The sequence below is a fragment of the Mesitornis unicolor genome, unplaced genomic scaffold (genome assembly GCF_000695765.1).
Source record: "Mesitornis unicolor isolate BGI_N332 unplaced genomic scaffold, ASM69576v1 scaffold45146, whole genome shotgun sequence".
Lineage (NCBI taxonomy): Eukaryota > Metazoa > Chordata > Aves > Mesitornithiformes > Mesitornithidae > Mesitornis > Mesitornis unicolor.
Window position 1 is genome coordinate 49,871 of NW_010191285.1, and position 14,650 is coordinate 64,520.

The 14,650-nt window shown below is 44.0% G+C and overlaps 1 protein-coding gene across 1 annotated transcript; it reads right to left on the bottom strand.

Moving 5' to 3' along the window:
• Window positions 1–6,206: 6,206 nt before the first annotated feature.
• Window positions 6,207–7,697, bottom strand: LOC104542401 (mastermind-like protein 3; the record flags this gene model as incomplete). The annotated part of the gene is made up of 1 exon (XM_010186690.1): window positions 6,207–7,697. A coding segment is annotated over one exon (1,491 nt), but the record flags the coding sequence as incomplete, so codon positions are not given.
• Between the last annotated feature and the right edge of the window lie 6,953 nt (window positions 7,698–14,650).

Sequence of the window (14,650 nt, forward strand, 5' to 3'; positions counted from 1 at the left end):
ACAAACTGGAGAGAAAGAGATCAGGCCGAGCTACACAAAATGCTGGGACCAGCACTCTGTGGGCTCCGGCAGCTGCTGTGAGGCACTGCGACAGCAACGACACAGCGCACGGGGCCAAGGATGGGACTTTTAGTCTTAGCCTTTGGATTAAGTCTTCCCTCAAAATAAAAATGGAGAATAACAGGATCCAACTCATGAGCTGAATCCGCCGTCTATATCAGAACACGAGAGGTACCACTTTGCAATAAGCCCTCTTCTAGATCAAAAAAAAAGAAAAGGCATCAGTGGAGTGAATATGCTGACTACCCAGGTGGAGAAAGCGGGACAGAAGGAGGGCTTCAAATTTTCTGATTATTATTATTTTTGAATACTGTTATACGAAGAGAAGGCTATGTGGATCTTTCAGTCACTCTCTAGCATTGAAAGCATCGGCCTTTTCGTGCTAAATGAGTTATGCTGATGCTCAGAGGGCAACAAAGTAGCCTGCAAAAAAGCAGTGTTGGAAAGAGCCTGGTGGAAACAGCCCAGTACTTTCAGCAGTGCTGTGTCATCAGCTTATGACAGATTCAGCCATAAAAGCAAGCGGGAAAGAACACAGTTTTAAACCATCTGTATATTAACATTAGGAGCATATACAATAAACAAGAGGAGTTAGAGAGGCTCATGAACAATAAGAAATGGATTATGGCTGGTATTGCTGAAAGCAGGTGGAAGGGGTCATGAGACTGGAAAATCAAAATTAATGATGATAACTTGCACTTTAAGAAGAAAATGGCCAAAAAAAAAACCAGAAAAGGGTAACACTTTATGTAAAAATATGCTGCTACTGGCTATAGACAATTCGAAATCACAGCACTTCACGATTACAGTCGTAACTAATAAAACTAAAGGAGAGTTGTCTGGCACATGTTATATCATCAGCCTCACTAAATAACAGGACAAACTGCTCTTTACACAGCGATCTAGATAGTGTAGGAAGAAAAAGTATGCTATCATGGTGACTTCAAAACAGGGGACATTTAATATACACTTCAAGCAGTCAGTAATACAAATTTTCTGCTTCTAAAAGTAACGTAGGACAGTTTCTTTACAGATAAGAATAACTCACACTCTTGAGTCTTCAAGAAAATAGACAAGAAGCAAACGGCACAATGATGTGCTTTAACAAATCTTGGCAAAGTGGAGAAGTTTCTAAGAACCCAAGACTTACCACTGCAACGGTGGTATTTAAAAAGAGAAAAAAACCCAGTTATTCTGACACCCTCTCCAGCAAAATAATGGAACAATTCATTTCAGTTCTTTTTACTAGCAATGAGTCAGAGGATAAAGCAGGAATACCGGCCAGCAGGGTTTAGGAAAGCAGGATTCACCAAAGAGATCCGTGTTTTTCCTATGATAAGATGATTGGTTCAGTTGGGGCATGGGAGCAGTGCTATTAGACTTCGATTTTCCAAGGCTTAGGCTAGAGAAAAACTCAGTATTACAGAAAATCATTCACCATATGGAATGAACAAAGTAAGTGTTGGGTTAAAAGTACACATCCACAGATTGCAAAATGAGGAAATACTAACAAGCCAAAATTTGGTTTTAAGATTATGCTGTGGAGATCTGATCTTAGCCAAGGGCTGCTCAACATGTGTTTCTAATGATTTATGACCTCCTTCCCAACAGATCAGGCAGATGAGAGCAGGCATGGTGAGAGGGCCAGGCTGCTGTTTACAAATGGTCTGGTGCTCTGAATCCACACACACTTGGATTACCCTTCTGACCTAGGGGTCTATGGAAGACAGACTTCTGGGGAGCAAATTTTGACATTTGTAAAAAGCATCTGAACTCAGGGGAGACCTTTTGTGGAAGAACAGGGGTTGTGACTCAAACACAGCCTAGATGGGCATCCACTGCACCTCTCCAGATTGTGCAGCAAGCGATCCTCACTGCATCAGTCGCTATTTCCATTCCAGCTTGTCTCCCCTCAAATCTGGTAAGACAGTTGTGTTCCTGCCACGCTTCCATACAGTGAATACAAATCTGTAGACTTTCTTCTTTACTTTCAGGTAGGCTTTTTAAAAAGCCAAATCCCAGAACGTCAACAATCTCTTCTTCTCACTATCCCAAAGATAACCTTCAAAAAAGCACAAAATCTCTTTCACAATTCCAGCGAGAAACACACCTTTTCACTTCAAAAGGACAAAGACAATTACATTTTGGAAATGTTCTCTGGACAGAGATCTCCCTTTATCCTTCACATGCAAAACCAGACTAAGCAGATGATGCATCTTGAATTTATAAGATTAAAACAAAAGACAGAAAAGAGAATTTGAAGATGTTCCAGTGTGGTGTAATTTCTCCTCAAACAACATAACTAGTGGTTTCAATGAGGACTGTAATTGCAGCATCCTCACAGTCCCATGCAGGCAAAGAGCTGCAGTCTGTTTTATTTTTCTTACACCCACAGAGAATTTTGTTTTGTTTCAACCTCTCATTACTCTCCCTCACTCAGCTCCAAACATGAAATTCTGTCTCAGCCATTCAAAATCTATTTCATTGGGTTGCTTTTTTCTCTTACCATTATGCACACATATTGAACAGCTGGAACCAAGAAAAGGCACAATTAATGATTCTGAAATTTTCCAAAGAAAACATTTTCACTTTTCCACAATTTGAAATTACTTTTTGGTGGGGTTTTTTGTTTTGTTTTGGTTTGTTGTTTTTTTTTTTTTTAAAAAAAGCCTTACACCTTCAAAAACTAAATTAAACATTTCAGGTTAAACAAAGCTCCAACTTTTGAGAGAGGAGGTTGATTTAGGCTTGCTTGCTTGCTTTTATTTCTTAAATCACATAAAAAGTCTAAACAAAGCCCTTGTTTCATCTTGGTGAAAAGCTATGCCTGCTGGTTTAGCCTATATCCACAGACGAGCAAGACTGAATGAACCACCCAGGAAAAGCAAGTGGCTAAAGGCAATACCTGTCACATACTCACAAACTCACAACTGCTTTTAGGGCAGACTGGGGTATGTGGGTCGAGGCTAAGAGCAGGCATTTCTAAGAGCAAGCTTGACCAGGTAGAGAGAAGTCAGGCAAGAGGGAACAGCAGCAGCAGGACAGAGCTCTGCTGAATTACATGGATCAGGATCCAACCACAGTTTTTGCTGAATGTGGATAGGTCAGGTCCTGACTATGGTTGTTCACAGCCAATTCCACAAAAGCAGCCTGAGTTACCTTCAGGCTAACCCTGGGAAAATTTCTGACTCAGAAATCCAAACCAGTATCTGTTTTGTGGAAAAACAGACCTACCCCATCCAGTGCTCCTTTGAAGAGAACGAGCTATAGGATAACAGGGGACATCGTGTTTCAGGTCGTTCAGCAAGGGTGCGATGGGGGTTACAGCCACAGTGCCAGTACCGGTCCTCGATCTGCACAGCAAAGCAAAGGACTAACGCGTCCAACAGGAAGTTTCAACATGGACAGTGTAAAAAGCCTTTGGAGAAATCCTACTTTTGTAGGATACTCGTTCTGCTACCCAGGCTGCTAATATAGCACTTGGCCTGTCCAAACACTCACATGGATATTGAGCTGCATGGCTTCCTCTCTCACTGCTCACCTCTCTTCACAGGAGTTTGTAGCGATGACTCTCAGCATCCCAGGACACAAGGCCAGAGCACCGGCCCCTCACTGACACATTAACAGGACAGGGACCTGCAAAGGGCCTCTGCAAGGTCCCATCCAGACTGACAAAACAGTGTCTCTAAAGTATGCCCAAAGACTGAAGCAATGAATGCAGGTAAAAACTCTGCTTATTAACAACAGAAGTACCTTAGGCCCCAACAGACGTAGGTTTAACTAGTGTATGCGGTGCATGTATACACATGCACACAACTGGCCGTGCTTAAATTTATACCAGCACACAGAAAATAAGACCAGGCGCTTTTGTACGTGCCTGATGTTCCCTAAGTCATCTTTTGGTTCTTGAATATGCCCTTGTAGCAGTCACTTGACAGAAATACACCGTCAGTGCTAATCATTGGATGCAGTAACTAGAATTTTTTCCCCTTAAATTCCACTTGTTAAATCCTCATGATTATTTAACACATACATACATGTTCGCAATTCTGAATCAAAGACCAAAGCTACAATGGCAGTAGAAACTACAAAGTGACTGAACGATGGGTTCACTTTACATTCAGAAATGTGTTTCAAACTGAAGAGTGCAATTTCCTTATTTTCCATAAGTGATCTGGCAGGTCTGACCACCCGCATCCTGCAGTAAGTAGCAGAATCAGATAATCTGCATCAGTCTGGATTTAATGCAACAACATCACCATATTGTTTTTACCACCTTTGCAAAAACAATGCGTTTCTACCAAGCACATCTCACAAGAATAAGCTTTCCATTTTTGCACAGAGAAATGGTTTTCAGGGAAGCAGGAAGAGGAGGAATGAAGAAATACATTACAGTTAGAAATCTAGTATTTCAGCCTTCCTCATCAGAACAAATCCCGTCAGTGTAGGCAAGTGGGCTTCACAAGGAGGGAAGGGATTTTCTATGTCTGCACACAAGCAAGAGGTCCCTCATCCTGACTGGGTCGTGACAAGTGAACTGCACATATTATAAAACAAAGGATGGCTTTACCTTAACTTTCTTCTTTATAACACATAGAAATTACTTAATATCTGGAAAATGACTAGTTGTAATCTAATATCTAGTTTTTCCTACATTAAAAAAAGACAGAACAACTTGTATATGAGATTAGGTATATGAAATCTTGGCTTCCTGTTCACACTGGAGAACTGCAGTGAGATGCTAACATGAATTTCTTAACTTATGAAATGGAGGAGATTATATTAACTCTTTCACACAGGCAGTTCGTCCTCTCTGTTTGATGGGGTTTTGAGCTCAAAAGATTTAACAAAAACAAAGAAAAGAAACAAGAAAGCATTAGACAGCCTGACCAGACACCCTCTGCCTCTCAGTTACAACCTGACAGATTCTGTAGCTCAGATTACTGTTTTACGTCATTACTGCAGTATTTCTCTAGATAAATCTTCACAGAAAGAAGAGGCTTTAGACCAGCTAATGCATCAGGCAAGCAAAATTAAAATAGAGATACGAACCTTTGTGCTGTCACCATGCATCCTGAACCACAAACAGGAGGCAGATGAATTTGTTTTGCAATTAATTTTAAAAAATGTGATGGACTCTGACCTGGTAAAGCTCCTACTCCTCCTATTGGTAGATCCCCAAACTCCACAGGATGAAGAAATGACAAATTTTGCTGTATTTCTATATGCATTACACAGTGTGAGTCACAGTTAAACCATGCTCAGAAGGAAGCACTCCTTGTAGGTGGAGTGGAAACAGCTAATTTGATAAAAAACTGTTACGCTGAAACTATCAACCAACAAGCCTATTAGTGTACTATTATATCACAATTCCTGACTTGTTTTGGTGGCACATAACTTCTGTGAAAGCATCAAATACATGTGACACAGTGATGCCAATTCATTCAAGCCCACATGGCTTTAGTCTCTTGCTGAATGTAAGCTAGAGGACTCCACAGATTCACAGCAAGGTTGAACAACCTGAGGTTTCTAAAGGCTGCTTGAAAGTCCTGGAATAAACCATTTCATTTCACACCTGGTTCAAGCACCACTAAAATTCAATTATGCTTACTTCTTCCAGTGGAATCCAAAGGCACTCGACACCCAAAACATCTTCTTTCTTTTCCCCTGAGCCAACGTGCCAAATATGCTGTTCAAAGCTGGCTAGATCCCTGCCCCAAGAAGAAGGGGACAACCACTCCAACTTCGAGTTACAATGCTAACTACACTGTGGAAACCAAGCTATGCAGTGGTTTGGGATCCAAAAGCATCAAGACCAACATTAAGAAAAAAAGGAGACAAACCCTCTGAGAAGGAGTGACTTCCAACCCCAAATTTCCCAAAGTGGCCCTAAGAACTCATCAGCAGAAGCACAGGGGAAAAGTGCTAGACCAGAAAAGCAGCCATTTAGCAACATTTCTAAAGCATAACACAACATCATTTCAGTCATTTCACATAACTGAATACCACATGAAAAGTCCAAGAAGCATCTGCAATGACACTCCATGCTTACCAGGAGAAAGAGAAGGAGGACATCATACAAAGAGTTACTAAGCCTTTGTATTAATCTCTTGCTGGTTGCCCGTGTATCATGAGCTCATGCTTACCTGACCAAGGGAAGGAAGTGTTGCATATGCCATGGACTGGTTCATCATTCCTTTCTGCTTCATGATGAGCATGCGCTTCTGCTCCTCGCTCAGGTGTGCCATCTGAGCTTGCATCTGCGGCTGCTGGGACTGCTGCTGCTGGATGTACGGCATCATGGGGTTCTTGCTGGGATTGGCCATCGGTGGGGTCATCCTCTGACTCAACTCTGCATTGAAGTGGGTTAGAGGTTTGGTGTTGCCGTAAGAAAGCATATTGGGCTGTTTGCTTAAGGAGTTTGTGCCCAGGTTATTTGGCTGCTGACTGATCATATTCATGTGATTTTGAGGGAGGTAGTTATTAATTGTGGTCTTCTGTGGATTGTTTGCCATAGGAGGCACTATTGGGTTTTGGTTGTTAAAGGCTTGGGGATACATCATTGGGCTATTTGGTTTGTCTGTGCTGAAGGGTCCTCCATATGGACTGGATGGAGGGCCCACAGGTGACCAGCTTGAGGCTTGATTTGGATGCTGCTGCTGCTGCTTCTGCTGCATGAGCTTAGCTCTTTGCTGCTGCTGTGCTGCCATTTGCTTGAGCTGTTCAGCTGGAGACAAGTCAGCACTTGGCATATTCACAGGTCCAGGCCCTGATCCTGCCACGGTTGCTGCCGCTGGATTCATAAGATAGCCATTTCCAGGCCGCGTCTGTGTCTGGCCTGGAGTGTGGGGCTGGTTGGGAGTCTGAGGTGACTGAACAACACAGTTTGCTGGCGAGCCGGCAGGGAGCGGAGCTGGCGGGGCGCTGGATGCAGAAGCTACACTAGATGCTGTGGAGACGTTTGAAAATGGAGGACCGGAAGAAGAAGGCCTCACCTGAGGAGACCCTAGCGGGACATGAGCAAATGGAGAATGAGAGGGGTCGCTTTTCACACTCGCACTCTCTTGAGTCTCTGTGGCAGGCCTGGGAAATTCCGGCTCCTTCTTCTCTTCAAAGTCTTCGTTGAACAAATCTTGTATATCATCTTCTGGAACGGTGTTTGCTAGCTCATCTATTAGCTCCTGCCACTCCTGGTCATTCAGGTTAATGTCTGAGAAGAGCTTGTTCTGATTGGAAAGAGATGTTTCAGAAGTGTCTATGCAGCTGGCATCATCCAAAGGCTCTTGCTTTAGCTCCTTATTCTGCAGGATGTTAAAACTATCATCTAGCTCATTGCAACCATTAACGGGGAGCTTTATCTCGGAAAGTCCACCATTTTTACCCAAGTCATCTAGACCACTACCATGAGTTCCACTGTTCTGCAGGGGCAGGGGAGCTTTCATGTCCAGCTGGTGAAGAGGAGAAACAGCGGGCAAAGGCAAATTATTGGGCAAGCTGTTGATGGCCTCAATGCCTGGTACATCCTTCCGTATCCGCTTGCTGGTCGGAGAAAAGCTTCCATCGCAAACTCCATTCTGCTGTTCTCCATTGAGAGGTGAGCGTGCACCTTCCAACTTCCTTTTGACTGTCTCTTGGAGCTGAAAGCAAAGCAAGAGAAAAAAAATAATTAACCAGTTGCAAAGACAAGAAATGTGCTGATGAGCCTTGTGACAGATGTCCCACACCAAGCCCACTAGTGACAACAGGTTTTCAAAATGCTGATTAGGAAGTTTGATCAGTTTGAGAAGAAAGTCTAAAACAAACAAACAAATAAGCAAAACACCAAAGCCAAACCTGCCCCTGAACAGGAAAGCAGAGGTCCACAGTTGCAGAACTGTAAAATATGCCTGTGGTGTCCAAGCTACCTGAATTTTATGAAGCAAGTAGAATAATTCAAGTTTTTAGTGCTTAACACAGTGACAAGACTTTCCATTTCACAAAACACTAAGCAATGCCTGCTGAAAGTTCAAATCCTTTAAGGACTCTTAAATTGGACCAAAAAATGGAATCAATAAAACTTATTATTTACTCTGAAAGTCTTTTTGTTTGAAGTTCTTAGAAGTTTCTTGAAAAATACCTGCAGTACAATTGATTGACTACTCATATTGAAACGTGTTGTTGACACTAAAGTTTTTTGAGAAAATTCTTTAACATAGTTTCATTTCATTAGCCCTCTGTGCTTGGCTACAAAACATATTGAAAGTCAGTTTTAAATGAGGAAAAAAATATATTCACCCTAAAAAATAGAAGGCACTTTGCATGATGTTAACTCAATCAATTCACAAAAAAAAAGAAGAGGAAATAACCTGTGTGCTAGGAGCTATCATAACAGATAAATAACTAACAGAAATGACAGCAAGGCTAGTCTCCAGGAAAGCAACCAAATTAGCTGTAAGAATGTTATTTTAAAAAATGTATTAATATAAGCTTGAATTCAAGTTAAACGTTGTATAGCAAAGCACTGTAACAACCAACAGTCCTCTCCTACCACACCAAATGCTAAGTCCTCTGCTTATGTACCAGGCTAAAAAAAGTATCCCTCTGGCTACAGCAAAAAACAATAGTGGGGAGGGGAGGAAGCAAAGAGGTCACAGCTCTAGCGAACGCCTTCAGGACACACTTACATCCTTGATACCAGAACAATAGAAGACAAAATACTGGAAGATTTTATCAATTTTTAAAGTATTTTTACTGGTATGAAAATCCCAGACACCCAGCTCCCACCCCTTCCCTAACCTGGAGGTCCTCAACCTTCTTTCTTCCCACAATCCAGATCCCATTTATTTCTCCCATCCCAGAAGGCTAGTTCCCCTTTCATCCCACGTGTAAGACAGGCACACAAATCCCTATCTCATCCCTGCTTTAGAGGGAGTGGTTCTGAGAAGGCTGTGCCCTTCTCCTGCCCCTGAGGCCTGCGCGGCCTCTCTGGCCGACACACACGCTGCTGCAGTCCCAGCCGGACGTGTGTGGGACACTAAGCTATATGCTGGTCCTCTTCAGAGGTGTGCCCTTTGTAACAAAGCAGAAAGGCAACTCTGTGAGTCCTTAAGCAGACCATCAATGCCTTCATTTTTCTGGAGCAGAAGCCTCCCAGAGGCTGAAATTCCTTCTCCTCTCAGCTTCTGTGGTGCTACACAGAGACCGGGTGCTCTGCGACCGCAGCTTCTGCCACATGGATCAGCTCAACCAGATTCCTCCTCTGGTGTGAGATACCCGTGCGGCTCCAGAGAGGAGCAGCTGGTGACTGCACAGGGTTGTCCTTACCGTAAGTCTTTCCTCACACCTGGTTTCTGGAAGTCTGGGAACAGCAAGGGCAGCTGTTTGCACCGTGACATTCCTCCCCCTGTGCTACAGACTGCTATGGGGAACTAATCTGTGGCAAGCTGACAGTAAGGAAGGCTGTGAAGCACAGTCTGGAGCACGGTTTGGGCCTCCCCACCCCACATGCAGAGTCTCCATCGCTGGGCTCTCACTTCTCTCCCTCCCCTGACCGCAGCATCTTTTGCTCCCATGAGCTCCATAGATGCCTGGGGATGGGGCCCTGCACATGGCAGCAGCAGCAGACGGGAGCGCACACTGTGCCGACACCCTCTCAATTAAACCCCTGCACAGTCACGTTAATCAGCCATGGTTTGCAGGAGCACACGGGGCTGCAGACCACAGAGTCCTTGCAGCAGAGGCATCATCTTTTCATCTCCCTCTGCCATGGCAGCGGCAAGCTCTAGCAAGAGGCACTTGCCCAGGGGTGGTAATTGCCTCATCTATGCCAGTTAACAGCGATGTGGAAGGGAAGTCAACACTCAGGTATGGTCTGAAGGAGAGAAAGCAGATCCCACAAGGAGGCTTATGATACGGCTCTCACCCTCGCTGCTTCCTTCCCCTAAAAACCTATGTTAAACTGAACACCACTGTATGGCATTACAATTCCCTGCCGCTTTTTGACCAGTGTAACTGGTGTGTGGCAGGAGACTACAGCTGAGCCACTGAGCTGGCTTTACTGATCTTTATATGACTCTGGTTCAGACCCCAGAGACAAGGAAAGGACGACACGGATGTGGTAATGGCACCGGTTCACAAGTACAGGAGCACAGTCACTTCCATGTTTCCTTTCCACAGAGCAAGAAAAGAAAGAGCACAATCTGGCCCCAAGTGCAGATAGTCGGTAACACAGTTGATACTATGGCTTAAAATAGCACATTTAAATGCTGTCCCTACTGGGCAACTCACACCATTTACAGTACTGCCTTATCCCCTTTCCAGCTCCTCAGCTGTCTTACTACAAGTTCACTCTCTCTGCCTTCCACATCAGAAAAACAGTCATAAAACACCAAATGACTCAAGACTAAGTTCAATGGGCACAAATATAAAAAAAAAAGGTCAAAGAAATGTCCAAAATATGCAAGGACCCTTTGTCCCAAGTCCGTATTGGTTAAACACTGAACTAAAGAAAGAACAGTCATACCAAAGGACCTGGTGACAGGCTGCTAGTCATGAAGAAAAGTTCATATAAGGAAGAGATGGGAAAAACCTTAATTTGTCTTAATAACAAGTCAGGGATTAGTGAGAGTGATTATCTCCTGAGAAACAAAAGAGAACTGACTCCGTACGTTTTCAGTTTGAAGATATCCCTTACAGAATATCAGTAAGGGCAATAAGGTTTCACATCGTTTACTAATTTATCTTGAGACCATCACGTTATTTGTTCATGAACATTTACAAAAAGAATCAAAACTATCGAGTAGCAAATAACCAGCCCTAAAACCATCAGCTCCTAAAGATTTCATCATGTGCAGAAACTTACATGTCCTTCTGTACAACTATAAAGTGGCCGTAGTAAAAGCAGGCTCAGTATACAAATACTAATAATCATGTTCATCATGCTTTACAACAAAAAGCAGCTTAAACATGGAAACTATTTTACATCAAATATCAAATATATAGAAATCATGTCTTGTTGCAAATGAAAACAAAAATAAGTCTATTCTAAGTTTGTATTTCCACATTATTCTCCCTCAGAGGTTTTAGGAATTGGGGGGTTAACAGGCACTAGAAAAAAAATATTGTTTTTATTTTCTTTGTTCACTCTTTGAACAACTGTAGGCAGACAGAAATGCAACATGAAAGGTTTATTTGAAGGGAACATGCTGTATACAACCTTTGCAGGTGGGGAAGCACCTTGGCTCTGGCATTTTGGAAGGGTTGGGAGCCGTAACAAGAGATGCATGTCTTCTTTTGGGGGTACAACACAGAAATATTCTTATCAAATTATTTCAGTGCAAACATTCATTTTCGTATCTTGATTTCATTCCCAATCACAATTTCCGCTATAGGATAGCTTGAATATCACATACTGACCATATACTGGCAAACGGTTTATCACCACCAGGACTCCACAATGTCTTAGACTAAAATCCCAGCACATCCTCTTTCCTTTGTAAAAACAGTGCCTGAAGTAAAATATTCTCCTGTAAAGTGTCTTCTATCTCCTTCTAAGTAGTAGTATACAGCTTATGCATGTGATTCACAGTATGCATCATGAAAATATTAGCAGCAGCTTGGAGATTTATGTCTAGGAACAGAAGGCTCTTGATGCACAAAATAAAAGAACAAAAAAAATCCCTGACAGGTTCATAGGCCTTTAGCTTTATTCACACAAAATGCTTGGCCAATGGACCTGCATTTCACAGCAGGTTTCTACCCCAAGGCCGAAGACAAAGTGAAGCAGGACTCACTATTATTTACCTGCCTTTGGAGAAACTCTAGTTGCAGAGCAAGAAAAGGTCAAACCTTAGTGGATTGACTTTTTAAATGACTCTTGATTGGCGAAGAGGTGTGGGGGGTGGGGCGGTGCAGCGCAGAGGCTGTGCATGCAGACCCAAATGGTCTAAACCAACCCATCCTGAAATTTTCGGCAGAGCTGCCCGGACATGCCACAACAGCCCCAACACATAAACAAGAGAGCATTGAGGGTGTCGGCAGCACTTTCATCTGCGGGGAGAAGCTGCTCCACTTCATCCCACCAGCAGCAATTCATTTTTCAAAAGAAATGAGACCAAGGTGCTGTTGTTATAGCAACAGCTGAGCCACTCGCTGGCCCATCCTCCACTGTCGTCTCGCTGCCCACCCGGCAGCGGCTTAGTCCTTTCAATGCTCTTTCAGAAAAAAAAGGAGGGGAGGAAAGCCAAGAGGCTAAATTCTCCTTCTGCCTGCAGAGGCTGAACACGATTCGCAGTGTCTAATGCAGGTCCAGTTCAGCACGGTGGCCTGATGATCTGTAAGCCCACAGACAAAGAGGCTGGAGTTGCTTTTGCAGATGCTTTCATCTACCAGCTACATAGTGGACATACTGCTGCTGACCTTCCTCTTGTTAAGGCAGCTCCAGCCACCTCAGCATGAGGCCAGGGCAACAACTGTGAGAGGCCTGGCATGCTCGTTCCCCAGCCATGCAGGGACACACCTTGCTCCATAGCTATCTTTCCTCGCCGTAGGAAAGCAGAGGAACCAGCCAAAGCCGAAAGTCCATCTTCCTCGGAGAAGATGCATGTTTACACTAAACAAATGTTATCGTATTCTCCACACTGCTCTATTAAAAACTGATCTTTGCCATTCCTCATGTTGAATCATGGTCAGGCCCACCAGCTGCCTGTGGTTCAAATGGGCCTCGGTTCCCTTCCACAGCAATGGCTCAACCTTGGCCCTTCCTGCAGGTCATCTTCTCTCCCTCCCACCACTCTGTCTGGTTTAGCACTTTTCAGAGAATCACAGAATGGCAGGGGTTGGAAGGGACCTCTGGAGATGATCTAGTTTGACCTCCCTGCTAAAGCAGGTTCACCTAGAGCATCTTCTTCCAGGTGTTCCTGAGTTTACTCCACCTTTCTTCTCCCTTCCTCTCTTTGAACTTCTTCAGATAAATCTTGAGCCCCCCACCTCTGACAGGCAGTGCTCACCACTCCAACTTGGCCACCTCCAGCCTGCAACCTGAAGTCTGAGTCAAGTTCAGTCCTTAACTTCTGATGCTGCACTCAAATCCTACCAACAACTTAGCAAGCATCCCAGTGGTGGCTGTGAAGTGACACTACACAATTTGATTTGACATGACAGCTTTCCTAAGCAAAGATGCAAATGGCCATAACCACCTCAGTCTGAGATCACAAAGGAATAATCCGTATTGCTATTTGCATGCCAGCAGTTCAGCTTCAACATTGGAAAGGATTCCTCACTTCTTGCACATCCTTCCTTGCTCTCTACTTCTGAGACTGCCATTAAGAAGTCAACAGTGACAAAGGCCATCACTGCCTGAGGTACAGCCACATCTCGTGACCACAGTGGTCTCTTAATGACACTTGCTGCAGCTGTCACACCGAGATGGTGGGGACAGCAGGACAGCCTTTCAAAAGCTGAGTCAGAGCTGGGCTCAGACAAGCAGTCAAGCAAAGTGGAGGTGGGCTACATCCAACTGCTGCCAACAAATGAGTGCTCCATGCATCAAACCGCTCCCCTACTACTCACATTTCCTCACGCTGCTGAATGCATTGCACCAACGCCTGCTAGCTAACAGGATGAAGCCTGACGTAGAAAATTGATTTTGGATCGCAATTGCTCACTTAAAGCACACGCTGTGCTCCTCCACGCTGGGCCTCCCTGCCCAGTTCTTGTTGGCCAGGGCAGTGTTTCAAATACGCAGGAACTTCACGTTGTGAAATCTGTTTGAAGTTGGTAAAATCTTGATCTGCCAACCGCACCAGTAGCCCATTCAGCTATTCAGGCTCACAGAGTGACCTCTGCTTCATGAACAACGTCAAACTTCTGCCTGTTACCCCAGCTGCTAAGGGCTGTGCGGGACTGTCATCACTCTTGGTTTTGCAAACAGTCATTAGAAGAACAAACTACTCCTGTTAAGGATGAGAAGTAAAAGATGCTCAGGGCACCAGCTCAGCCTGAAAGAGCTGGCAGCAAGGAAAATGAACCAGTTCCTTGTGTTTTAGCCAGGCTGGTTGGGCAGAAAGAGTTACTCTCCCAGCAGTGAGAGCACCAGCCTCCAGATGCAGAGCAGGCAGCACAGGGCCCTCACAGAGAGATGTGAAACGGCAACGCTGGCAAAGTCAAAGCAGGCAAACGCTGTGCCTCTCCCTGCCCTCAGCCAGGCAAGGGTGCTGACATGTGCTGAAGCAGCTAGAGGAAAGCAAGAACTCGTATGAGCTTTCACCAGAGCTTTGCAAGAAGGATGAGTGGAGAAAGGAAGGACACACATTTCTGTAGCGATGTAGAAAAAAAGAGAGAGGTCTGCATCTGTGGCTTCTCCCATGTCTCGACTGTCTGATCACAGTGCAGATGGATTTTCATTGCAGACTCAAGAAGTTTTGTATTTCTATTGCTCCAACTGTGTCATAAGAGAGGACTTCCAGCTCTGTGCGTACTAATTGCATCAAAATAAAAAAGATAAGCACATAGATCTTTACTAGTGTTTATTGCACTCTTTCAAACCACTCCACTGGATTGCTACAAGAAAGACAAAAAATTTTCTGCAGTAGAAATGAACACTGTGGAGAAT